Genomic DNA, 26001 nt, shown 5'->3' with positions numbered 1-26001 from the left:
ACCCTCGGTGTATGTAGATAAAAACAGCTCATTATAAGGTAATAAAAACATAACGGTTTATAAAGAAGGTCTTTATACACCCCTGATCATATAGTTTTGTATAATATTTTGCATTTCTGTAAAGAGATTCTTCTAAAAATTACACACTGCACCTTTAACCAATATATTTATTTGGCAAAAAATTGAAATGCAAGACATGCATTCAATAATGAAGAATAAGCCAACAAGAACCTATAATAGATGAATAAATAAAATCTATCAATGCCGTCAAAAATTGTTACACTTTTGTAATTTAGTTTACATGAGTTTTCTTTTAAATAGTTTTTTATACACTCTCAGAAATAAAGGTACAAAAGTTGTCACTGGGACAGTACCCTTTCAAAAAGGTACACCTTTGTACCCAAAGAGTGCATATTAGTACTTTGAACTGCCAAAATGTACCTTTAAAGGTACATATTTGTACCTAAATGGTACATATTAGGACCTTTTTTAAAGGGTACTGCCCCAGTGAGAGCTTCGTACCTTTATTTTTGACAGTGTACACTCTTAAAATTAAAGGTACATGAAGGTACAAAATTGTCAATACCTTTTTGAAAAGTACACTTTTGTACTTAAAAGGTGCATATTGGTCCCTCACCTGTACCTTAGAGGTACATACTGGTCACTCATACCAAAAAATTAGGACCTTTTTAAAAGGTACGGTCTCAGTGAGAAAAGGGTACAACTTTTGTAGCATTTTTCTAAGAGTATTCTATTATAAACTTTAATTTATATACTTTATATATCCAACGTTGCTTTATTTTGCAGATTGCATTTTCTCTAACTGACCACAAGGTGGAGAAAGACCGCAGACAGTTACTAGAGATTGATGTACCCTACTGTAGACATGATCTTATGTGAAATAAAGAAGAGCTATCAATAAAACGTATAAATTTGGACAGCAGTACTATACAGCCTTAACTGAACTGCTATATCTAGTCATTTGGCTTCATAAAAAGAGGGAGAAATGTGTGAAAGAGTTCAGCTGTAAATCTAAAGTAGTAAGGTATTTGGCCTTGACTGTCAGTGAATGCTTCCTCCACAATAGTTGCCTCACAACCGTTACCATGCAACGTCTCTGATTTACGTCTCTCATTAACTGCTTTAATTTTTACAAACTCTGCAATGGCCTTATCTGACTGAGGGAAACTTAGTACTAAAAAGCAAAACAATCAAAGCAGATCAATCCAGACATCATCCTTACATTGCAGAAAAGAAACAAAAATTACCCCCTCTTCAGACACTGCGTTGTTTAACAAGTGAATATTTATAATCCTCTACCTGCATGTTTATGAGAAGTTCTGCTCTGACTGCTGTATTGCAGGCAGTGTCAGTTTATCATTATGTTGCTGCATGTGTGTTTTTCCTCTGACGGTCACAGATTCTTTGTGCCCTGTTTTAAAAATTAAAATATATTTTATTACTGTTTTAGCTGACGCCAGAATGATTTTATAAAATATGTTGTGTAATATTTTGTTTATCATACATTTTATATACGCTCACCTAAAGGATTATTAGGAACACCATACTAATACTGTGTACCCTTTAGCCTTCAGAACTGTTTTAATTCTACATGGCATTGATTCAACAAGGTGCTGAAAGCATTCTTTAAAAATGTTGGCCCATATTGATAGGATAGCATCTTGCAGTTGATGGAGATTTGTGGGATGCACATCCAGGGCACGAAGCTCCCGTTCCACCACATCCCAAAGTTGCTCTATTGGGTTGAGATCTGGTGACTGTGGGGGCCATTTTAGTTCAGTGAACTCATTAATATGTTCAAGAAACCAATTTGAAATGATTTGAGCTTTGTGACATTGTGCATTATCCTGCTGGAAGTAGCCATCAGAGGATGGGTACATGGTGGTCATAAAGGGATGGACATGGTCAGAAATAATGCTCAGGTAGGCCGTGGCATTTAAACGATGCCCAATTGGCACTAAGGGGCCTAAAGTGTGCCAAGCAAACATCCCCCACACCATTTGTTACCACCACCAGCCTGCACAGTGGTAACAAGGCATGATGAATCCATGTTCTCATTCTGTTTACGCCAAATTCTGACTCTACCATCTGAATGTCTCAACAGAAATCAAGACTCATCAGACCAGGCAACATTTTTCCAGTCTTCAACTGTGCAATTTTGTTGAGCTTGTGCAAATTGTAGCCTCTTTTTCCTATTTGTAGTGGAGATGAGTGGTACCCGGTGGGGTCTTCTGCTGTTGTAGCCCATTCGCCTCAAGGTTGTGCGTGTTGTGGCTTCACAAATGCTTTGCTTCATACCTCGGTTGTAACGAGTGGTTATTTCAGTCAAAGTTACTCTTCTATCAGCTTGAATCAGTCAGCCCATTCTCCTCTGACCTCTAGCATCAACACAGCATTTTTGCCCACAGGACTGCCGCATACTGGATGTTTTTCACTTTTCACACCATTCTTTGTAAACCCTAGAAATGATTGTGGGTGCAAATCCCAGTAACTGAGCAGATTGTGAAATACTCAGACCGGCCCGTCTTATTACCAACAACCATGCCACGGACAAAATTGCTTAAATCACCTTTCTTTTCCATTCTGACATTAAGTTTGGAGTTCAGGAGATTGTCTTGACCAGGACCACACCCCTAAATGCATTGAAGCAACTGCCATGTGATTGGTTGATTAGATAATGACATTAATGAGAAATTAAACAGGTGTTCCTAATAATCCTTTAGGTGAGTGTAGTACTGATTATATGCTTATTATTGCCCATGACTACTGCCCTGATTTTGTCACTCAAAATAATTTACAAACTCTGAATAGGCTGGTGTTTAAATGTTTTCATCTTTTTGTTTTATTTTATAATTTGGATATCAGAAGTAAAGAAAGACTGATACCATTTCACTTGACTTGCTCATTTAAATATTTTCAATAAAGTTTTATTAGCAGAATACATTGGACATGTCTGATTTTGTCAGTCAAGAAAATCAACAATGTTTAAATTACATGACTGACTATTTGTTAGCTGCTTTAATCCAGATCTAATAATAAAATGGAACAATTTTATCCTGGGATAAATTTGGGTTTTCTAATAACATGAAGACTATAAAGATCACTCACTTAATATTTGTTTCTTTCAAAATACAGAGCAATTCATTTGATTTTATAGGAAAGAAATAACAAAGGCAATATGCAGTTATGTATTGAGATATTATACAGTATATCTCATTTGTAAAAAGCAACTGCTAAATGAATTCATTTAAATGTAGTGTAAATTACATCTTACACTATATTTATTCATTTAGCAGATGCTTTTTATATATATACTGTAAATATATATTAGACCTATATGTGAATATATTTTATTATTTTAGGCAACGGGTATTTAGATGCTTGACTCAGTTTATAAATATTACCAAAACACTATTTATTTATTATTATCTGATTTTTATTTTTCATTTCTTGCAGGATTTTCTAATTTGGGCATGGTACCAAATGGGTTGAGGAGAAAACAGAGTTAAAAATAGCAAAGCTGCACTTGGCTTGTGCAGTTAAAAATTTAACCTTCTGGAAGATAATGTGGCCATACAGACATTTACTTCCATTGGTGCTTCAGTCTGTCAGTCTTATTGTGTAGCTCTGAGGTTGGATAACTAAAGCAACATGGGATAATCCGCTTTAACAGAGGCTAATGTCATGTTGCTTTGGCTCACCACAAACCCAGGCAAAGCAAAGAACTGAAGGGCTGTTCTGGAATTTACTCTGAACCTTTTCAATGGAATGTCGGTCCAACTGCGTACATGGGTGTTTATCAAAGCAAATCCTGTGGATCTGATGGATGGATCTGCACTTGTGACCCGATACGATCGAACTCAACAGGGACATTTCTGGACTGAATGAATAACATTTCAGTGTGAGAAATGGGGACGGTGCTCTCTATATCCCCTGTATCAAATAAGGTGACGATTCTGGATGATGGAGGTGCATCGGCGTGCGAAGCCAACGGGAAAATAGAGAAGAGTTTAAGGAAGCCGTCGATGATCGTGTCCTCTCTCGCATTTAAACGATTTGTGACTGCATCCGCTAAAACGATAGGTGTCAAGAAAGTTAATCCGAATCCACCTGTTACCGGTGACATTCAAGCGCTCGAGCGTCTGAACAACGAAAACTTAAAGAGATCGACCAACACCGATCTGAAAACTGAAAATGGACTTAATGGACTCAAAGATAATCTCGATCAGGAACCGTTATCCACAAAGCCGAAGCAACTGGTGTCGGTTCAAAAACAGCCCAGCAGTCCGACGCTCATCTCTCCGAGGCGCGTGATCGTCCAGGCCTCCACCGGCGAGCTGCTCCGGTGCCTTGGTGAGTTCACGTGCAAACGATGCTTCAGACTGAAGGAACTCCGTCCAAACGAGGTCATTGGCTGGTTTCGAAACGTAGACAGGACTCTGCTGTTGCAGGGCTGGCAAGATCACGGGTTCATCACACCAGCCACTCTCGTGTTCGTTTATCTGCTGTGTAGAGAAACGCTGACGGATGATATTGACAATCAACGTGAGCTCCAAGGGACCTTTCAGACCTGCCTGTATCTTGCATATTCCTACATAGGGAACGAGATATCTTATCCCATCAAGCCCTTCATGGTAGAGACCAATATGGACTTGTTCTGGGAGCGATCTTTGAATGTCATCAATAAACTAAGTGGCAAAATGCTGCAGATTAATATCGATTCGCAATTTTTCACAGAGGTTTTTCAAGATTTGAAAAATGAAGGGGATTACAAGACAGAAGCATGTGAAGTGGACCGGTAGAGAGCATGCCGTAATCAATGACACTGATTTATTGAATTCGATTGCGATCGATTCATGTTGACTGGAACTTGCACAAAAAATGCTGAGCTGTTTTAAAAACATATCGTTGGGTAAATATGGACAATTCACAGCAACTGTTGGTTTCAATTTAACTTATGGATTGTTTTATTCCATGTTTGGGTCTAATGTGGACATTTTCTGGATCAATTTAAACCAACTTGGGTTAAAAGCAGTGCGCAGTGGATTGGGATTTAGTTTTACAATATTTATGTCACAGTTTTAGTGGTTGTTTATACAGTGTTTAATATCACCATGGCTTGTACCTGTGTAGCTGAAGATAAATGTATGTCGTAAAGATTTATACAGTCGCAAAAGTCATAAAGATGGAATGTATAAACACAATTTTATTTTACACTTGTCAGCTTAATCTTTCATTGTTTGCCTTCCTTGAGATCAGAGAAATTATTTTAGATCAAAAGATATATATTTTGGTTTTGTTTGTATTATCATGACATGTACATTGTGTTTCATTTTTAGCTTGACCACATTGTTGGTTACAAATATACCCCTGTATTTCTTCTTTAAAATATGTATAAACTTAAAATAGGTGGTAGCAACACTATCTTACAATGGACAAAAATACACTTAACAGATATGAGTGGAACTATCCATGGTGCTGATCTGTTTGTGTTGTTTTATTGACAGATGTCGATCTTAAAGGGATAGTTCACCCAAAAATGAATTCTTTTATTTTCTTATATTCTTATATTTTAAGCAATGTTTGTAAACATCTCCTCGTTCACATTCATAGTAGGAAAAGAGAATAGTATGGAAGTAAATAGGGCTCACGAATGATTTGATTACGAACATTTCTCAAAATATCTTCCTTCATGTTCATCAGAACAAAGAAATGTATACAGGTTTGTAACAACATGAAAGTAAGTAAATAACGACAGAATTTTCATTTTTGGGAGAACTATCCCTTTAATGTAAAACTTGAAAACGTTGTCTCATCACTGAGAATTCTTATGTGCCAATCCATGTATTATGTAAGGTTGAAAATATCAGATGATCATGCTTGGAGTTTATTTTATTTGCCATGGTTTCTTGATGCTCTTCTTAAATGAAATAAATGCCAGTATGACTGGTTCTAATGATCCATAATGCGTGTATTGGGTTTATTAATAGCATTGACCAAATGCTGTTTTGAAAAAAAGAGGATGATGTAATTGTATAACATAAACTTAAGCTGTTCACTCTCTCTTTGGCTAATCTTTGGAACATTCTCCATAATGCCTTGCATCTCATACGTGTTGTTGTGAAGCAATTCCTAATGAAAGATTTACAAATCATACCGTGTTTTAAGATTATTCATTTAGATGTAATGCTAATTTAATAATCAGTCATGTTTACAGTCCACCTGTAATGGTCGATTCACAATTTAATATGTCACTATTTTTTATAAGCAGCCAATTCCATTCATTTAAAAGTAGGAATGAGAGTCTCGGGAGATTTGTGAATGAAAACACTTGACATGAATGATCGTAGAGTTCATTGGCTGGAATGTGCTGCAGTTTGTGAGAAGGGTTTCTCTGGGCCAGCTTCATCTCTTAAGTCTGTCGCTATAGCAACCACAACATCTCTCTGTTTTTCATTCACTGGGGAACCTCACATGCTTTGTCTTTAAACATCTTGTGGATGGATGGACACACACACATACATTATACATCAATAACGCTATTCTGTGTCTTTGAGTAGTTTTCACAAATGTATTGATAAAGGAACCATTAGGAACATTTAGCTGACTTTAAAGCCAAATTTAGTCTACACAATTTAATTCGGTTCCCTGTGGTAGTCATCTTGTATATTGAAAAGTCATGTATAGCAATATAAAAGTCTACATTGTCCGAAAAAATGTCAAAATATGGGACTCTTTATGTGCTGTACCTTAGAGGTACATACACTCTAAAAATGTCTGGGTTATTTTTGACCCATAATGGGTAAATACTGGACAAAATACACTGCTTAAAGGTACATATTGGTACCAAATGCATGTCTGTACTTATTAGGAAATGGGTACTATTATGGTATGGATACAGGAATGGGTATTGTCCCAGTGACAGCTGAAGTACAAATCTTAATATTTTTTCTTCAGAAAGTGTACATAAAAAGCAAAGTCAAAATGTTGTTATGGTAGCACTTTATTTTACAGTATGTGTACTTACCTTGTACGTAAGTATGTTGTGCTTACAGACAAATTTGTAGTACTTACTTTTGAGTATTTACATGGTAATTAAATGATATCATTACTGTACTACCAGTGGTACATACTTGGTAGTTATGATGTAACTCTAGATAAGTAATGGATAAGATACATACTTATATACTGTATAATGTATACTTAACTAACAACAAACACTACTGTTCTTACAAATGAATGTACAATATAAGTATCTAGTACTTACAGGCAAGTGTAAGTTAATGACAGGTACTTGTACATACATGATAACTAATAACAAACACTACTGTGCTTACAAACTGTATGTACATTCATTGTAAGTGTGTAATACATACAGGCCAGTGTAAGTTAATGGCTGGCTCATATGTATACTGTAACTAATAAGAAACATTACTGTACTTACAAATTGTATATACACATACAGTATGATACATCCAGGCAAGTGTAAGTTAATAAAAGGCACTTATAGTGTACCTATATGATAACTAATAACAAACATTACTGATGTGCCGTCTTTGTACTCTTAGTCCTATATTGTACCTTTTAAATTCAACCATTATAACTACTGGGTACATTCACCAGTACGTCCACAGTAACTGCATGGAAACAGGACTGTAAAATATAGTTTTGCATATTACACAGTTATTACACATGACCTACATATGTAGTAGTATGCATATGCCACTGTGAGATATATTAACTAATAAGACCATAAAATAAGATGCATTGTTGTGGAGAACTTCACAACACTTCTTTATTTCTTGATGATGTTGTCTTCTTTGTTGCATCAGTACTAAGACATCGTCATATGACACTACGTCCATGTAATGAAGTGTTGCAAGTGTATGAAGCTAAAAAAATTGACTGAAAAAGTGTGCAGTAATGATACCATTTAAATACCAAGTAAGTACCACACATTTACAATAAATGTACAAGGTAAGTACACATACTGTAAAATAAAGTGTGTTTCATTCAACAGCTAGTTGTTTTTGGTGATTCATAAAACTGAATGAACATTGTTTGGCAATGTCCTGGTCCTTTATGAATAATTTCTCTTAGAGTTCTGAATCTGTTGTAATCAATGGATGTTTTGGACATTTTGTTTGTTTCAACCCAGATTACCCAGAAAGATTAGTTCTTTGTGTGCTATTTTAAATTGTTCCTTAATCTGTCAGCAGGCTTTCTTTAGTGACTGTTGTCCTGACCTTTTCACAGTATGCCTTAGATATATTATAGAAGGCTTATCTAATGCTTTCCACTTACTGATCACAAGTAAGTAGTAACAGGTTATCTCAGGTTGGAGATCAAAATGTAATTACTCTTTTATAAACAGGATATAGTCTATTGATTCCCAACCTTTGTACACTGACAGAAAAAATTGTCAACATGTGTATTATATCTCTTACTGGGGCAGTGCTGTTTAAAAAGACCTAATATGTACCATTTAGGTACTAATAGCACTCTTTGGTACCAATGTGTAACGCTGATGGATTATTATGAACTTTTTAGGTACAAAGCATTGCCCCAGTGACAGCTAAGGACCGTGTATAGTGTATAGTAAATTAACAGTTCGACAACATACAGGATTTAACTGAGAAGAAAAATAAATAACACATACTGTTCCACTTTCTCTGGCTGAGAAAGACATATGGTTGTTTCATGACTGATTTAAATAGATGACGCATTCAGTACCACCCACTGTCTGGAAGTTGGTCAGTGAATGACACAGAAAGAGTCAAAACAGTACAGCTCATTGAGGCAACACTTTTCAAATGTTAAATTTACTAGAAAGCTTGCTTTACAATGATTTCAGTTGTTTTTGCGGGGCGTTTAACTCGTAACAGTGCTGAGTTAGACTGATTGCTGTAAAACTCCCTTTATTGTTATGATTTGTCCCTGACTCACTTTAATAATAATGATTACTCATGAGTAGCACTAGGCATAATATTTCTCTCAAAATATTCACATAAGGGTGAATATTAGTTAGGAAAATATAAGAAGAAAACATAACGATACAGCATATGGTTGCATGGTTTTGATATTTCCATTATGTACGATAAGATTGAATAAAATGTTTTCCACCTCACTGTGTAATGCAAAAGCTTAGCACAGATAATTTCCAGATTAACTGTTATATGTTCCTCACCTACACAGCAGCGACACACTACAGCTCAGGTGAGCTTATTATAGGAATGATTTAGCTCAGGGTGTACTTAGAAGGCCTACAGAGGGCAGGGTTTATATATAGATTAGGACCTTTACTAACCTGTCACTACATTTTCAACAGACTTTATTACTCATTTCTTCTTTATTCATTTAAATAGTATTATTTATTTTTTCATATGTTTAACTTTAGGAAACTGAACGAACATTTTAGTGGCATACCTTTGGGGCTTTCTTTTGGGGTTATATAAGATCATATAAAGTGAAATTCATTTAAATAATTTTAAATTAAAAACTTTTAGCATGTTGTTCTTTTAAATAATTGTTTAAGATTTAACACTGGAAAAGGCATAATAAAAGAAACAACAAAGGTATTTTTTTAAGGCCTATTCAATCATTTAGTTCTGAAGCTGGCTATCATGTCATTTAAATATCTAGTTTTTATTTACTCTGAGGAGGATCTTAGAAATTACTTTGTTTGCAACAAATCTCTTTCGCTGATAAACACGACACCTTGGCTAAATGGAAACACACAGTCTTTCTTTCCGAGAAGACTTTCCTTAAGCTGAAGTCTGTTTGCCAAGTCAGATTTGGATCTGAAATACGTCCAGTGTGTCAGTGAAAACAAATCGTGTTTAAAATAGAGGACCCCAATGGAGTTGCCATTGGCATGCAAGTCACACTGCCGGGACTTATCAGTCTACTCACAATTCAAAGCAATGTTGAAGAAATTCCTTAACTATTCAATAAACAACTAGCCACATTAACAAGGAAACATGGACATTTGTTTTAATTGTAATGCATATTATTAGTATTCATATGTACTAGTGTGGCTAGTCTCGGTTACAGAAAAAGCTTATATTTCTTTTCTCAGTTTCCCAAGTTTGTTTTTAGTATTTTTGTATGAGCTTAAAAGTAAGTCCTTAATGTTCACTTTCTTATGATAATACTATGTTCGAGTATACAGCTAGATTGCGCCCTCTTGTGCCATGACTGCAAAACTGTATGCCACATACTGTATACAACTACAGCTAATTCCGATTCCTATTATTTACGGTAACATAAATCATTTTGCTTCATTTACTTTATTTATATGCTGTTTTATCAATAAGGACACACAAAATTAATTAATGAAAAATGCTGTCTCTCAGTTCAGAAAAAAGATTTGTAGTAACACTTTACATTGTCCCTAACAAGATGTATGTCTACACGCTCGTGCACCATTACTCCTTTCTATACATTTTGCCTATTTAAAAATTGCATGCTAAATTGATATATAGTTTTGCTTTAATAGTGTTCCTTGTGAAAACCGTTGTCTAGTCTCACATGACGTGTTTGACGAATTTTATTCCAGCTCTTGTGCAACCAAATATGCTACCAAACACCCACACACACATACACATAAACACATATAACCTAGTTAAAAAAAATAATATACGTTATAGCCTACTAATTTACATGAATTAGTTTAATGTATGTTTCAAGTAAAATACATGTAGCAATAACCAAGAAGAACCGCGACAAACCGTGAGTCCTCATAAATGAATACATACAAATGAAACACATTCATAGTTATTGTTTGCAATTTATTCGATTTCAATTGCAATTGTTAGTCTATTGTTTAGACCTAAACCGCTCGTCGTCGTTAAATAAAATAAATTTAATTAATTAAAAACGTAGTGCACAGTAGGATATTTAAATGTACAGTATTCAAATGCACGTGCTTAGTGTATATTTGCTTGGTTACAAAAGTGTAGTTATGTAATACATATCATTTCTTCAAGCTTTATTTTGGCTTACCTTTTGTTCTTAATCACGACGGCATAATCAAGCCTCGAATACATTTTTATTTATTAATATAAATCAATATTTTTACACAGCCTGCATCAGTCCAATATTGGAATTTTAGCACGTATTCAAGCTAAATTATTTAAACTGGTGAAAATGATCAACACGACAAATTGGTTGAATATGTTATTATTGTTTATTTTCCATTAGATGGCGCTAAATTACATAAGGTGACCGGTGTTGATCTATCGACTAAATTATTTGCTCAAACATTTACAACTCAAAATAATAATTTTTAGACCTATGAATTTATTGCAAATAATAACGTCTTATTTGCTGGGTTATTCCCGCATCGTATAGTGTATATCAGTTGAGCTATTGAATATTGGTCTCGTGTATGTATGCGCATTTTTAGGCATAAAATCAGTTATAGTGATTATTGATATTATTCAAGTTATTTAAACTATTGATATTGTTAACGCAACTTAAATGCGACGCAGAAACGGCACCGAATGGCCCTGGTGGTTGTAGGTTGTGGCTGTGGTAGAGAGTCGGATGAGATCCGGGCCAGTAAGAGAACCCTGATGGTCCGACCCCTGGAGCAACCAGATTGAGTTTGGAAATGCCTGAAAACTGGATAGGAGCGAAGTTGCTCTGAAACTTATAAATAGCTTGTTCGGTGGAAGATGGCTGGCAGACTTGTGCCAGGCCGTTAAAGTCAAATTTGTAGGCGTAGCGCTTTCCGTGCACCTTGGTCATGATGTTTTTGTCGTAGTAATAGCGCAGAGCTCGGCTCAGTTTGTCATAGTTCATGTTCGGTTTACTCTTGCGTTCCCCCCACCGTCTGGCGACCTCGTCCGGGTCTATCAGTTTAAACTCTCCATTGGTCCCCTCCCAGGCGATGCATGACATATTCGTGCTGTCTGACAGAAGCTCCAGAAGAAATTGCCACAGCTGGATTTGTCCACTTCCTGAAAAGAAACATAATTGTAGAAACAATTTGAATACAATCTGTTAATGTGTGATACAAAAGCAAAATTAATATAATATAAAAATATAGGCTATTAAAGAAAAATAAATTTAAAATTATAAAGCAGAATAAAATTATATTAAAAATAACATTTTCGCATACTATAAGTGTATTAATACGATTATTAGTAAAATGTTTTCGCTAAATAGAGAATATTCGATATTCGTTGCTTTATAATAATTATCAGTTAACACATAAATCAATGCATGGCAAAAGGCACCTTTTTGCACGCCGGTGTTGATGGGGGTCCAGGTAGAGCTTTTGCTTTCCTTCAGTAGATTTTCCGTATGGTCTGGAAGAAACGTTTAAATAGACTACTTATAATTAGTATCCAGCTACTCAGGCCATTTTGTAAATGTTGACATTAAAATATCTTTAAAAAAATTAAAACATGAGTGAAACTCCATAGATCCACTAATGCATTAAACATATCCACATCCAAATTACAAATAAACAAACTTATTAGAGAAACTAAATTGCGCATATGTAATAATTTGCTATAAATCTTCTCTTCTTATGATTTGCTAGTATTCTTGTGTTGCTGCTCAAAGAATCTGTCCAGATTTTCTGCCTAACTTCAGCGCTGAGGTCAGGAAACGCGTCCAGGAAAAAGGATATCCGATTTCCGACAAAAGAGGACACGCGTTCCAGATAAAAAAGTCATCCGGCACTAGAGCGCAGCGTGCGCAGCGTGGCGAGCCCTAGCATCCCTTTTTCTCTTTCAATCATTTAAGCACTATTTCTCATTTTATGCACAAAAAGACTTCGTACCTGAGAGATACATGTTAAACATAAGGCTTCCTCCGCAGTTCTGACGCATTGTGGTGGTGGACGTGAAAGCGTTGGCTTTCATTGGCGCAAAGATTTTTATTAAACTTTATCTCAAAACTGTGATCTGGAATAAATGTGAGACAGATTGAAGTTTCCAGGCAACTGTCGCAAGCCCCATCTCTGAGACAATATTCAGACAGCAATTTCCTTCGGTGCATTGGTTTAATTAAAAGAGCAATTTACCTCTGTCATCCCTCCCCGTCTCCACAATAAAAAGGAACCGATAGAAATTCGCCCTTATCAATCCACCATCAAGGTTTAATAAAGTTTCTGCGTTAAGATCACAGTTTCTATGGAGAATTGAAGTGTTTGACATGGAAACCGGTTCAGATCCTCTTTCTTTTCCGCCTTTTACCCCTTAGCAAACAGAAAGGCATGTTCAATGTTGGAAGAGAATATTTGCCTTTAAACTACGCCTCACTGCATAACAGTAAACAGGAACATTTTATCCAAACTTATGTTGCTTTAATACGCAATAGATGTGAAATGATATTGTAAACCCTGAGCACTGCATTATGATCAGTTGGCCTGTTAGACCTCTGTCTAAACATGCCAGAGGGGCATTTAAAACACCCTTAAAATAAATCATTTAAAAAATGTAATTTAAATTAAACTCTCCTAAAATCTAAGACAATTCTGGAAATTTCACTCATATGATAATCTTTAAATTGGAATCGTTGGTTGTTTTATGCAGGGTGGGAAAAAATCACAATAGTGGTCTCATTTGATGGGTTTAGGCCATTTATCACTGGCTTGTCAACATGATGAAGAGTCATGAAGAAGCTAAAGAGAAGAAGCTGCTATTTTTGTTTTATATGAGCTAATGTAAACATTTGATAATGTCTGTCTATTTATTGTTTTTCATAATTGTGTATTTATTTATAATGTCTTTTTATTATTTAAGTTGATGACAGGGGTCCAAATATTTGTTTAAAGTTTCAAAGCTGCTCCGTGAAATAAGTAATTGTTGGATTAGTCGGTGTAACTGTTTTAGTCCCATAAAAGTAATTTAAAATGAATTATCCTAAAACTGTGGAAATAAGTCTGAAGTGCACCGTTGTTATGTGGTCCCCACCACTGGAAACTTTCCTTTAGGAAACATAACAGTTTAAATTTTTATATTAATTTAAAGCAGGAACCAAAACGATTCAATAATTGTAACGTAATTCCCCATAAAAACCTACATTACTTTAAGCATTTACATGCTGAACACATATACATTTTACCAGGTTTAGAATGAATAAGTTTTATTAAAAACATAGAAGACAAAGAGTGTGTTTTAGAGGCCCCTTTAATACACATATTATATATTAAGCAATATTCTAACATTATACAAAAATATATCTTTAACACATACACTGTATAACAACATATTGCAGCCTTACATTTTTTAGTACTTTATAGGCTAATTAAACTTATGTTGCCACGATGATTTAATGGTCAAATATTTTTACAGTGTAATAATAGCATAATAAAATGTAATTTACAAGTCTGTATGTGTTTCAAAACTGTACAGACAATTTGTGAAATAATTTATGCAATGTTTTATTGTATTCGTTGACACTATAGTGCTACCATCCCCCACTGTAGTTAGGCCTAATTGCCAATGGTTAAAGTGATGGGTTTAGCCTAAAACTCACGGTCTACCTTTCTGAATCTGTATATCTACATGATTCTGTTTTATTTATATTGAAATTATGGCATCCTGCGGTAGCTTTATGCTACATGAACCACTCAAACAGCTGTAACACTTTCCATCTCGTCCACGTGTCCCTCTCCGGTTCGCGCAATGTCGTGTTGTCTCGAGCCTCCCAGACTTGCTTTAGCTGCCTGAGTCATAAAAAAGATCGCAGGCAACATAAAACAAGCCTAGAATGCAAGGCAATGTAAAAAAGTCCACGCAGGACGCCCAAATGACGTTTATCATAGTAGGTAAACAGATCTCATGGAGCACACCTAAAGCACTTGTTAAGTGGTAAAAAAGAAGTATTAAGGGAAAGCAAAAAGCCTAAAAAGCATAAAGGAAATAAACATGCATGTGAAAAAATTTACAGATGTTGTGGTATAGTTGCAGATAAGTAATGGCCAGTATTAATGTTTGATTTGTCATTAGAAATTTTATAAACTTTCAGCAATTTTACTACTAATACTTATGTTAAAGCCATGATTTTCTCCCTTTAAAAATTGACTTACCCGGTCCTGATATAGCCTACCATACTGCACCCAGTTTCAGATCCAGCTGCATTCATCACTCGTGCCTTTTAACCACTGCACTGGAACCAGTGCTGCACTTTTAATCTACTGGACATGAAATGTGTATTTGATAAAGGTGTGTATACAGTTGAACATTTATTAGGAGATCCTGGACTGGGTGTGGAAGCGAGTTTTCAAACACAAACTTTGCCGTATTCCAGATCTCATGCTGTAAGTGGGTGTGTGCAGCTGAGTACTGCTCGAGTCCTGAGCGGTTATACAACAAACAAATAAGACGCGGAATCACACCCGGATCCTATTGTCACAAAATAAACTCTCTTCCCCTATCACCATCATCATGTAAAGGATTCATCCATACCATTAGTCTTTGCTGATTTGAACAACAGCAAATCATATAATGAAACATTAATATGTGCGGCATGTAGACAGTAAATGAGGTCAGGACCTCGGACAGCTCCAGACAAAGCTTGGTGAGAGCACGTGAGCACCCCCTCAAACACGCATAAAAGTAATTTTTTCTTTAATAATATGATGATAACATTTGTTATTATCATTAATATTTCATCTCTTTAAACTTTTAAGAGCGATGTCGTTTTAAAAATAAGAAATGTAAAGGCGACAGGAAACTATAGGCAGAAGAGGGAGCAAATAAAGTTTAAGGCACGTGCCAGGCACTGCGACATATTAACCTACTTTTAAAATGAATTACTCGTAGTTTATAATGATCAGAGGTTAGTTCTGTAATACAAGCAAAATGTCCATATATTAATTTCTTTTATAAGTAAAACTAAAATATTTTTGACAAAAATGTTTTTGAAATGCATGACTTTGACCCAAAATCAAGACTGGAAATCCTTTAAAACTGTTAAAAAGCATTTTTAAGTGACCACTTTGCCCAGTCACACGAAATTATACCTAGTCACGTAATTTTTTAATTCTTTTTTGTGATACTGTCACAAATTTCCGCGTTTTTCGTGATCGTATCACGATTTTCCGTTTATGTGTCATTGTCACGTATTGGTTACTCAACTGTTTTGTCCTATTTTCTTAACATTTTTGCTTCGGTTTAGGGTAAGATTGACATAAAATGACATCCTTACCCAAACCCAATTCCTAACCCTAACGCCAGGCGACAATGTTTTTAAATGTAGAAAATATATAAAATAAATAAATCAGAAAAATAGCATAAACCAATACTTCAAGTGACATCCTAATGCAAACACCAAATCTATAACCCTAAACCAAACGAAAATGGTTTGAAAATAGGAAAAGCAGTTGAGTAACCAATACGTGACAATGACACATAAACAGAAATTCGTGAATTACGATCACGAAAACCGCGGAAATTCGTGACAGTATCACGAAAAAGAATCAAAAAATTACGTGACTAGGTAGCCTACATAATTTTGTGAGACTGGGTAGAAAATTTTACATGGGATTTATTTATAAAAAAAAATCCTTAGTCAAAAGACATAACTTTATGAAACATTTCTGTTATTCTATAGTTTTAATTATTTTAGCTGGCGTTAAACAACCACTTTATTAAACAAATTTGTCAAACAATTCTGCATTTTGACAAGTAAGGAATCCAAATCTAACACATAGAAATAGTTCTGCCATTTTTAAGTATTACAACAAAATACCATGTTTGAGAATAATGATTTGAGCAGAGTAGTCATATTTATAAAAGCAAGAAATTGCAACAAGCAGTCTTTAAGCGTAGTTTAAATAATGTCTTTATTGCCTATTGTTATGACACGGCATGACATGGAGGGTACATAAAGGAGACTTGTCTTATTGCTGAATTCTGCGCATAGACTGGATCTGATTGGTGTGTGCCTGGGTGCCGTAGTCATTGTAGCATCTGTACTCTCCTTGCCGTCTGTCTCTCTCAAAGATGTACTGATATCCACGGTAACCGGGAAACTGATAGCCAACCCAGCTGCCAGAGTCAAAGGGCAAATCTCATTTATTGAACAGCACACAAATAAGACAGCGTGCAGGGACTGCTACATTATGCAAGTGATTCATTATTTGTCTCGAAGAAATAGAGTACCACAAAAGAAAACACCTGGAAAATCACACATGGGAAATAAACGTTAATGTTTTTTGTATAGCATTTGATTTATAATAATAAGTAACAATTAGGTGAAAATTGAAAATATATGGTGTGTGTGTGTGTGTGTGTGTGTGTGTGTGTGTGTGTGTGTGTGTGTTTAACTAATATTAGGATGTTGTTGATGATGAACCGTTTGAGGATGATGGACTTACGCTCCAGAGTTGACTTTGACTGAGGGGACTTCTTTGCTACACCAGCCCATGGCTTGGAGTGAGGGATAGTCATCACACATCTCAAATTTACGTCCAGTGAAGTCTTCACATTCATAAAGGGTTATCTTACTGTCACTGTGGTTCTGTCAGGAAAATTATGAAATAAATTCTTGAGAATGAAAATTGAACATTGCGATTAACAGCAATGATAGAGTCTTTCACAATGGTTTGGACTTCAAGTCTGCTTAAGCCAAACAGCTGGTCTCAGTTGTTGGTGTCTCTTAAACATTAAGTGCTTCATAATGCCATAAAATATAATTTTTTGGCTAAATGGTAACATAAAAACCTTTAACATCCAAAAAACTTTCTGTTTTAAAGTGTTTTAGATTATAAAAAGGCATGAAAGAAATGGTTCTTCTAAGAACCTTTGACTGAATGGTTCTTTCATGGTTCTTCTGTGGTAGTGCTTCCCAATCCTGATCCTTGTGTACCCTCCTAGAAAGTTTTAGATGTCTCCTTATTTAAAACAACTGATTCAACTCATCAGCCTCATTCAAAAAGGGTTAACATGGCTCTCTAACAAGCTGATGAGTTAAATCAGGAGTGCCAAATAAGGAATAAATAAGGAGTACTCAAGGACCAGGATTGGGAAACACTGTTCTATGACAGCGCTGTGAAGAATCTTTTAACCACCTTTCATTTAAAGTATGTACCTAAAGCATTAAAGGGGACATTTCACTTTTTTAAAAAAATTGCTCATTTTCAAGCTCCCCCAGAGTTAAACATTTGATTCGTACCGCTTTGGAATCCTTTCAGCTGATCTCCGGGTCTAGCGCTAGCACTTTTAGCATAGCTTAGCACCATCCATTGAATCTGATTAGACCATAAGCATCGCGCTAAAAAATAACCAAAGAGTTTGAATATTTTTCTTATTTAAAACTTGACTCTTCTGTAGTTACATTGTGTACTAAGACAGACAGAAAATTAAAAGTTGCGATCTTCTAGGCAAATATGGCAGGAACTATACTCTCATTCTTGCGTAATAATCAAGGACTTTGCTGATGCAACATGGCTGCAGCAGGCGCAGTGATACTACGCACTGCTCGAAAATTGTCCCCTGCCTTTGAAAGTACTCAAGGGGACTATTTTCGGTCAGTGCGTAATATCACTACGCCTGCTGCAGCCATGTTACATCAGCAAAGACACTGATTATTACGCCAGTTTAAGAGTAAAGTCGCAGCTTTAAATCTTCTGCCGGTCCCAGCACACGATGCAACTACAGAAGAGTCAAGCCTCAAACAGGAAAAAACATCAAAACTCTCCGGTTGTTTTTTAGTGCGATGCCAATGGTCCAATCAGATTCAATGGACCGTGCAAAGCCATGCCAAAACCGCTAGCGCCAGACCCGGAGATGAGCCGAATGGACACCAAAACGGCAAGAATCAAATGTTTATTTTCAAAAAAAGTGGAATGTCCCTCTAATGCATTGTACTTTGGATGTGAAAGGCTTTATGGAACAATTAAGCCATAAATAGTATGGCATCATGAAGCACTTTTATTTTAAATAGTGTATATTGTACACGTTGTTTAAAGTAGATTTATGGTTAAGGGTGGGGTTTAGGATTAGGGGTGGGGTCAAGAGTGTAATTGCATACAGATACTTTAAATGAAAGTACAATGTAACAACACATGTACACAATAGTTACACTGCATACACTCTTTCTTATAAATAGTAGACACCTTATATAAAGTTGGACCCTGTTGTATGCTCTATGTGCTCCTGTTAAATAAACTTACTGCACATTTAATTGGTCTGAAAGAAAGCATATGCTCTGTTCTGTAACTGCTATTGCCACTCCAGGCCTGGTAACAGGGATAGTCGCCTTTCTCCAGAATAAACTGCTGGCCCTGGAACTCAGGATATTCATACCCCACCCAGCTAAGAGAAAGAGAGAGTTATAGTCAACACAATCCAGGAAGTAACAACATTTTACACGGCAATGATCTCTGCTGATCAGGATACAAAAGCCAAAGCAAACATAATAGTGTGTGTGCTGAATGGAGCTGCTGTTGTTCTTTTATCAGTTGATCTGTCACCACAGGCAGCTACAACACAGCAGCCAGCTGCCAGCCATACCGACTATCTTTGCTGTCTGTCTGCCTCTCAATCTCTTTTTGCCTACATTCTGTGCAAATCTGTCATTTTAACCTCCCGGTCTGGAATTGAAATTAAGATATAAATTTGTTTGTCATATTGTCTTAACTTCAAACATGGTATATTGTCACATAAAGATATTTAAATCTCATTAGTTCTAACATTAGCATGTTTGTTTTGATGATAATAATACTTGTAATCATAAAACAAACAGGCAATACCTAATAAGATTGTGTGTATATAATACAATAATTAGGAATAAGGACCACAATTAGGTATTGAAATGAAATGCACATGATCCTCTTCTGTACATATATACATACATCTTTTTATATATATAAAATACATAATATATTATATTATTTTAAAGGTGTCATAGTGTGAAAATCTGACTTTTTCATGTTTAAGTGCTATAATTGTGTCCCCGGTGCTTTTATCAACCCAGAAAACATGAAAAATAACAACCTAGTAAATTTGATTTGGTAAGCCATTCTTGGAAAACATGTTAAAAATTAGGTTGTTCAGATTTCACCTGTTTTGTGAGATAGGTAGCAAGGCGAATTACAATAATAACGCCCCCCTAATCAGCACTATCCAACCACGTCACTGACATTTGGTGCAGAGAAAAAGAGAGGAAGAAAATAATTGACAGCACAATTGAGTTTTAATTACAACAAACCAGCATCATTGTAACCAGTGTTTGCATTTCATCAGCTCATTTGCATTTTAAAGGACGCACCCAAAAACGACACACTTTTGCTTAGGCCTACAAAGTGCCAATTTCCACATGCTATAATAAATTATCTGTGGTGTATTGTCAGATAAAACTTCCCATACGCACTCTGGGGACACCAAATACTTATTTTACATCTTAAAAAAAATCTCACAATATGACCCCTTTAAATATCATCATCGGGCGACTCTTCTCTTTATCGTTTACACATAAGAAATCCAGTCATTACACTTACGGTCCATTTTCCACTTTAATGGAGCGAATCTTCTGGAAGTCTCTCTCCAGAATATTCTGACATTCAAACGTGAACTCACAGCTTTTGCCCTGGAAGTACTCCTCCTCGAAAACAGTCATCCTAAACTTCCCCCTTTGCTCCAACTCCTGCTGTGGGTTCATGGTTGCCTCCGGTCACCACACGTTCTAGGAGAAAAGTGAGGAGCTTGTGAATTCATGCACCAAATTCCAACTAAGCAAATCTATTCTATTGTTTTTGGGTCAACGTGGTGTTTCACTTTAAGAACCAAGTGTGACATACTTACATACTAAGGTGGGACAGATTCAGTATAAAGGTGGCCAAGCTCTTGTCCAGTGTTTTTATAGCACATGGTCCCTCATTCAGTGCAGAATGAACACCAGGCCTGCTCACTCAGCAGCGGCCTACAGAAAAACCGCATTAGCCTTCACTATTGTTGAGCCTGGTGCAGCCCATTGTAGAGGTCTTAGACCCACTGACTCATCAAAACTCCACATTTTGTCCCCATGCTGGACCCTTGGCTGTTTACAATGGCCAAGCTTTGACATGAGACTTTGATCGGATAGAGCAGAATTTTTGGACATTATATTACCCGGTGGCGGTTCCTATCTGGTGACGTTGTGGATGCTCTTCCTGGCCAGAACTGTGTGGTGGTGGCCTACAGAAGGACTATAGTAGTTTGCAAAACACGCCACTGATCTGTGTTTTTTTGTTTGTGTTTAATTTGTTATCTGCATTTTATACATTTTGGTGAGTATTTGATAAACACATGAGCAACTATAAGCAGGCTGTGATTCAGACAAGAGTTTATATGGATATATATATTATAGACATTTTAAATAGATTTTTTTCTACATTTTTAAATGCCAACCCTTTGAGATACAATAAGCATAATTAGATTTATAACACAAGTGTTATTTAATGCAGTACATGATCACTTAAAATGCAACTAGAAATATATTTTTTTAATTATTGATGAAAAAATGATTTGTTTAAAATCATCATCAGCCTTTCTGATGACATCTAGTGGTGTGATAATTTATTGCAGTTTCCATTTGCTTCCTTGTGGTCTTTGTCATTGCAGCATTATTTCCTTTATTCATGTTTGTTACACCTCTACTAAAAACAAATCCCTAATCAATATTATAATAAGATAAGGCAGGGACATGCATGTATATGTGCACGCACATGTAATTATTCTCACCTGTTGTGTGATGTTTGCATAAGAACAGGTGCTGTATAGAGCCACAGAACACACAGCTGTTGTCTTGTACTCATTTGACAGGTCTGACTTCATTCAAATTTCCTATAGGAGATCTAGTTTATTTACATATCACACACGGCAGCTAAAAACCCTGCATTATAACTATCACCCTGATGAAACTAGATGAAAGAAATTACTATTCGTTATTACACAAATTTCATAATGACAGCGACAACAAAGAGTACTTACATTGCAAATTACATATTAAGATAACTAAATATATATTTATGGCTGTCTTTCTTTGAACACAAAATGTATTCAGAATGTAATGTAATTTAGTATGGGAGTAATCCTGTATGTTCTTAAATGTAATACTGTATAATATATGAATATTCAAATGGTCAGATGGCAGTAATTCATCAGTTAAAGCCCTGGGCTGGTACAAACCTAGATAGGCTACAGGCAACCGGTGGATATAAATTTTCAATTGTACCCTTAAGCAATGACCGTAAATGCACTGTAGGGAATGTCTATGTTATTGCATGGAAAGTCTAAGTCCACAATTCATCTAGTTAACCTTCACTTTCGAAAAAAAAGCAGGTGGAGTAAATGTTTTAAGTTCTGGAAAAATGGAATATTAACTTAAATAGTCAATTTAAGAACTTGCATACTATCATTCTAAAATTCCCTTATTGCATCATTGTTTGTGTAACTGTCATAGTTATTTGAAATGCAAATGAATAATTTGAATATTGGAAATGTGATGCTTGTGTATTACTTGTTTTACTTTTGCTAAAAACATTATTGTAAATATCACACATTTGAAATTGAAAATGTTTAATAGTTGCTAACCCTATCGCAAAAGTTTTTATAATGTTTTTCTAATTGCCATTTACAGTTTACAAACAGGTGTGAAAGTGCCCTGAAACTGGCCTGTGTTATCTGAATAGTTATTAAACAGATCTTACTGGATGACATTTTCTTGAGGGCACCATGGAAACTACTAATCCTTCTAAGGGCAGATGTGAACAGGTCCAGACAGCTAGTGCAGGTGACATCTGCTCAGATAATGTCCTTTATGTGTATGAACACACAAGCCGGGCTGTTCTGCAGACCACAGCCATAGTACTCAGATAGAGACATTTCCATCTAATATACTGCCAAAGGCAAGGAAGAAATGTTATTTGCATTTTCAACAGTAACCTTTTTAACTGCCACATAGCCAGTGTAGCAGGTTGCTGTTTGCCAAGCACTTAATGTATTAATGGAACAATGTTTCTTGACATATTCATTCAAACACAATTGTGATGTGCCTCTTTTAACAGAAAAATTGTTGTGCAAGATCCTATTTAGATCACAAATATATCCACTAACAAAAACACAAATGCATATTTTGTTTTGTATGTTAGATTTTATTTTAGAGTATGTTTTATGAAAATATACATACAAAAAAATGCTGGGTTATTTTCAACCCAGTGCTGGGTCAAAAAGAGATGAACCCAGAGTTGGGTTACATTAATTTTTATATTTGGCCCAAATATGGTTAAAACTTTTGTATTTTGGGTTTAAACAAAACTTAAATTCGTTCCTTTTTTACCCAACACTGGGTTGAAAATAATCCAGCATTTTTTTAAGTGCATAAATATTTTGTAAAATTAAAAAATTACATATACCAACAAATGTACCTCTATTTTTAGAAGAATACATGTATCAAATGAAATCACAATGAATGCACATCGTCAGGTTTAATTCAAATGTTGCAGCTTTGACAATATTTCAAAATCTGAAAGTTTTTGGTGAAGCTTTTGATAAATCGTTTAATAAAAAAATACTACAATGAATGCATTGTATAAATCCTAAAACTCGTCCTAAAAATCTTAAAACATATGACTATTGCATTTGTAAAAGCAGGCTAATTTATTACAGAGAATAAACAAATTACTCGTTTTTATATTTGTTTAAACTTTATCAAAATGGTTAAGCTTTGTAAACAGTATAATCTTTAAACCCTGCCAGGAATGAAAGTGCAGTCGTACACGTCGATGTGTCCTGTTGCTCCTATGTGTCGTGTTCTGCTGAAGCATATCTGCATCTGCGTAACGCGAGCCGAACGAACAAAACCTTTTCATCTGCAGGTATTGTGCGCGTGGCTCAACGTAAGACAAGTACAGAAAACACACACAAGATCCATCTTTCGTGTTGATTCATCTTTGGCACCAGGGTCGCTGTCACTTGAAAACACTAAATTAATAGAAAAATTAAAAAAATTCATATAAACAAGAATAGCAGCCAGATTCAAGTTATTGTACAAGCACACTTTTACCGTAACTTTAATTTACGCAATTTAATTCTGATCAGCAGTCTACCTATCATTCGTGCACATTCAAACATATAAAATATATTTTAATCTATTTCAGTAGCCTTACAAATAGATGTAGGCCTATGAAATTGAGTTAACAGATAAAACAACAGAAGTCAATATGACAACACGTTACACTAAGCAGACAAATTAAACTTACCTTTCGTTTCATCATGAGGCTCATCAGAGGCTTTATAATGCTAGACAGAGGCCTTGCTAGACAGATATATGTGAGGCGCGCGCGGATAAATGCATTGATCTGTGCTCTGTCTTCAGCGCGTAAAACTGCTTTGGACACCTGTCACGCGGCGCTTTCCTCTCATCCAATATTGACATAGGGAGTCAAATGGGAGGGCCAGAGTAGATTACTTCTATGTGCTATTTCAATCATGTCGCTCTGTGCAAACTGACCTAGCGTTTCACAGAATAAAAAAATGAGTTGAGACATCTGGAGCAGACTGATGAGCGCGTGCACGAGGTATACAGTAGTGACCAAAAGCGATGTCCCATCACTGGAAAAATTATGTATTTGATTTAAACATATTATTAAATGTGAATTATACATTTTATATGAATGTTGTGTAGTTGTGTTTAGAATTTAATATCGGCGTGGAGAAGTATTTAGGGAGGCTTGCAAAACATAACATTCAATATATGCAGAAGGTTTATGAGTCAAGCTCAGGAGAATGACTGCTGCAATCAAAAACAGGAGGATCGACAAAATAATAACCGATACAGTTATAGCCAAAGTATGCTTTACTTCCGTGCTTTTTGTTTTTCTATACATTTTTCGGGTTAACCACGAAAAAAGAAAATCCTCCAAGAGCAACTTCTCCCAACCATCCAAAAACTAGTTTGGTGACTAACGATGGATTTTCCAGCATGCCTTGTCATAAGGCAAAAGTAATAACTATGGCTCGGGAAACAAAACATCAAGATTTGGAGTCCATGGCTCATTGAGAACAGTGGTCAAAACTTAACAGGCGGGGGACAAACAAAAGTCCACAAGTTCTGACAATGCAAAAATTTATTAAAGGTTGTGGTGGCACAGAAGATGATTGACAGCATGACAGGCGAATTGCAGAGATCTTGGAAAAAGAGGGGTCAACACTGGAAAAAATGACTCATTGCATAAACTTAATAATTATAATGTCAATAAAATGTATAAAAGCTACTGATATTATGTTATGCTTGTAATTGTGTCTAAATATCTAAAAAATAAGCAGCAGACTTTGTAAAAAAAATACAAACCTTTGGTCACGGCTGTGTGGATTTTTACAAATTTTATTTTGTTAAAAATGCCTTAAGTTTAGAGTTTTCTCAATTTTTTTCCAAACGAACCTGATTGGTCGGCTATATCCGTTTTGGCAACTGTAACAAAAGCTTGATTTTATTTTTAAAATTTAATATTTTAGAATGAAATGGTTGTGCCAATAAAATAACACATTTTAAGCACTTTGTCACATTACCATTCATTTAAGTTTTAACTAAAGGTTTACTTTATTACAATTTCTAACGTGACAGTGAATGATGACATCATTGACCGTTCACTTTTTATCATAAGGAACACAATGCAGCATCAACACCATTTAAGAAACAAAGTCGGGCAATTTTAATGACATATGAAGGTAAACTGACTTTAATTTAGAGTGACTTAAATATCTGTTATGGACACCTATTAGGAAAATATTGAAAACTTACTTGACCGCAGACAAGCTTGTCATTACATTGTAGCATTTTTTAATGCAACACTGTTACCATGCGGAAATGTTACGCCTCTTAAAATAGTTGGTGTGTGTCCGCCCTCTGCTGGTTCAATAGGATCTTTCAACGACAGTATTTGAAAAGAAGTGAATACCATATGAAACAAAACTTTATTCAAATGTATTTTTCTAACAAACTATCACATATTTACTGCCATCTCAACACAGCTGTTTT

General features: G+C 35.5%; 3 protein-coding genes across 3 annotated transcripts; 1 reads left to right on the top strand and 2 right to left on the bottom strand.

Moving 5' to 3' along the window:
• The first annotated feature begins 3619 nt into the window (after positions 1 to 3619).
• Positions 3620 to 5874, top strand: cdk5r2b (cyclin dependent kinase 5, regulatory subunit 2b (p39)). The gene has a single exon (XM_055214566.2). The coding sequence runs from the start codon at positions 3930 to 3932 to the stop codon at positions 4821 to 4823; it is 894 nt and encodes a 297-aa protein (XP_055070541.2). The 5' UTR covers positions 3620 to 3929; the 3' UTR covers positions 4824 to 5874.
• Positions 5875 to 10671: 4797 nt separating this feature from the next.
• On the bottom strand, positions 10672 to 15006 carry fev (FEV transcription factor, ETS family member). The gene is made up of 3 exons (XM_055214567.2): positions 12815 to 15006; positions 12264 to 12335; positions 10672 to 11984 (listed from the first exon to the last, which is right to left on the bottom strand). The coding sequence occupies exons 1-3, from the start codon at positions 12894 to 12896 to the stop codon at positions 11437 to 11439; spliced, it is 702 nt and encodes a 233-aa protein (XP_055070542.1). The 5' UTR covers positions 12897 to 15006; the 3' UTR covers positions 10672 to 11436.
• A 1800-nt stretch (positions 15007 to 16806) lies between these two features.
• Positions 16807 to 20996, bottom strand: cryba2b (crystallin, beta A2b). Its single transcript, XM_055214568.2, has 5 exons — positions 20787 to 20996; positions 20483 to 20667; positions 19157 to 19298; positions 17360 to 17502; positions 16807 to 17030 (listed from the first exon to the last, which is right to left on the bottom strand). Exons 2-5 carry the CDS (start codon positions 20641 to 20643, stop codon positions 16883 to 16885), a joined length of 594 nt encoding a protein of 197 aa, XP_055070543.1. The 5' UTR covers positions 20644 to 20667; positions 20787 to 20996; the 3' UTR covers positions 16807 to 16882.
• Between the last annotated feature and the right edge of the window lie 5005 nt (positions 20997 to 26001).

This window comes from Misgurnus anguillicaudatus, chromosome 17 (genome assembly GCF_027580225.2).
Source record: "Misgurnus anguillicaudatus chromosome 17, ASM2758022v2, whole genome shotgun sequence".
Taxonomy (NCBI): Eukaryota; Metazoa; Chordata; class Actinopteri; order Cypriniformes; family Cobitidae; genus Misgurnus; species Misgurnus anguillicaudatus.
This window is presented reverse-complemented; position numbering and strand designations above follow the sequence as displayed.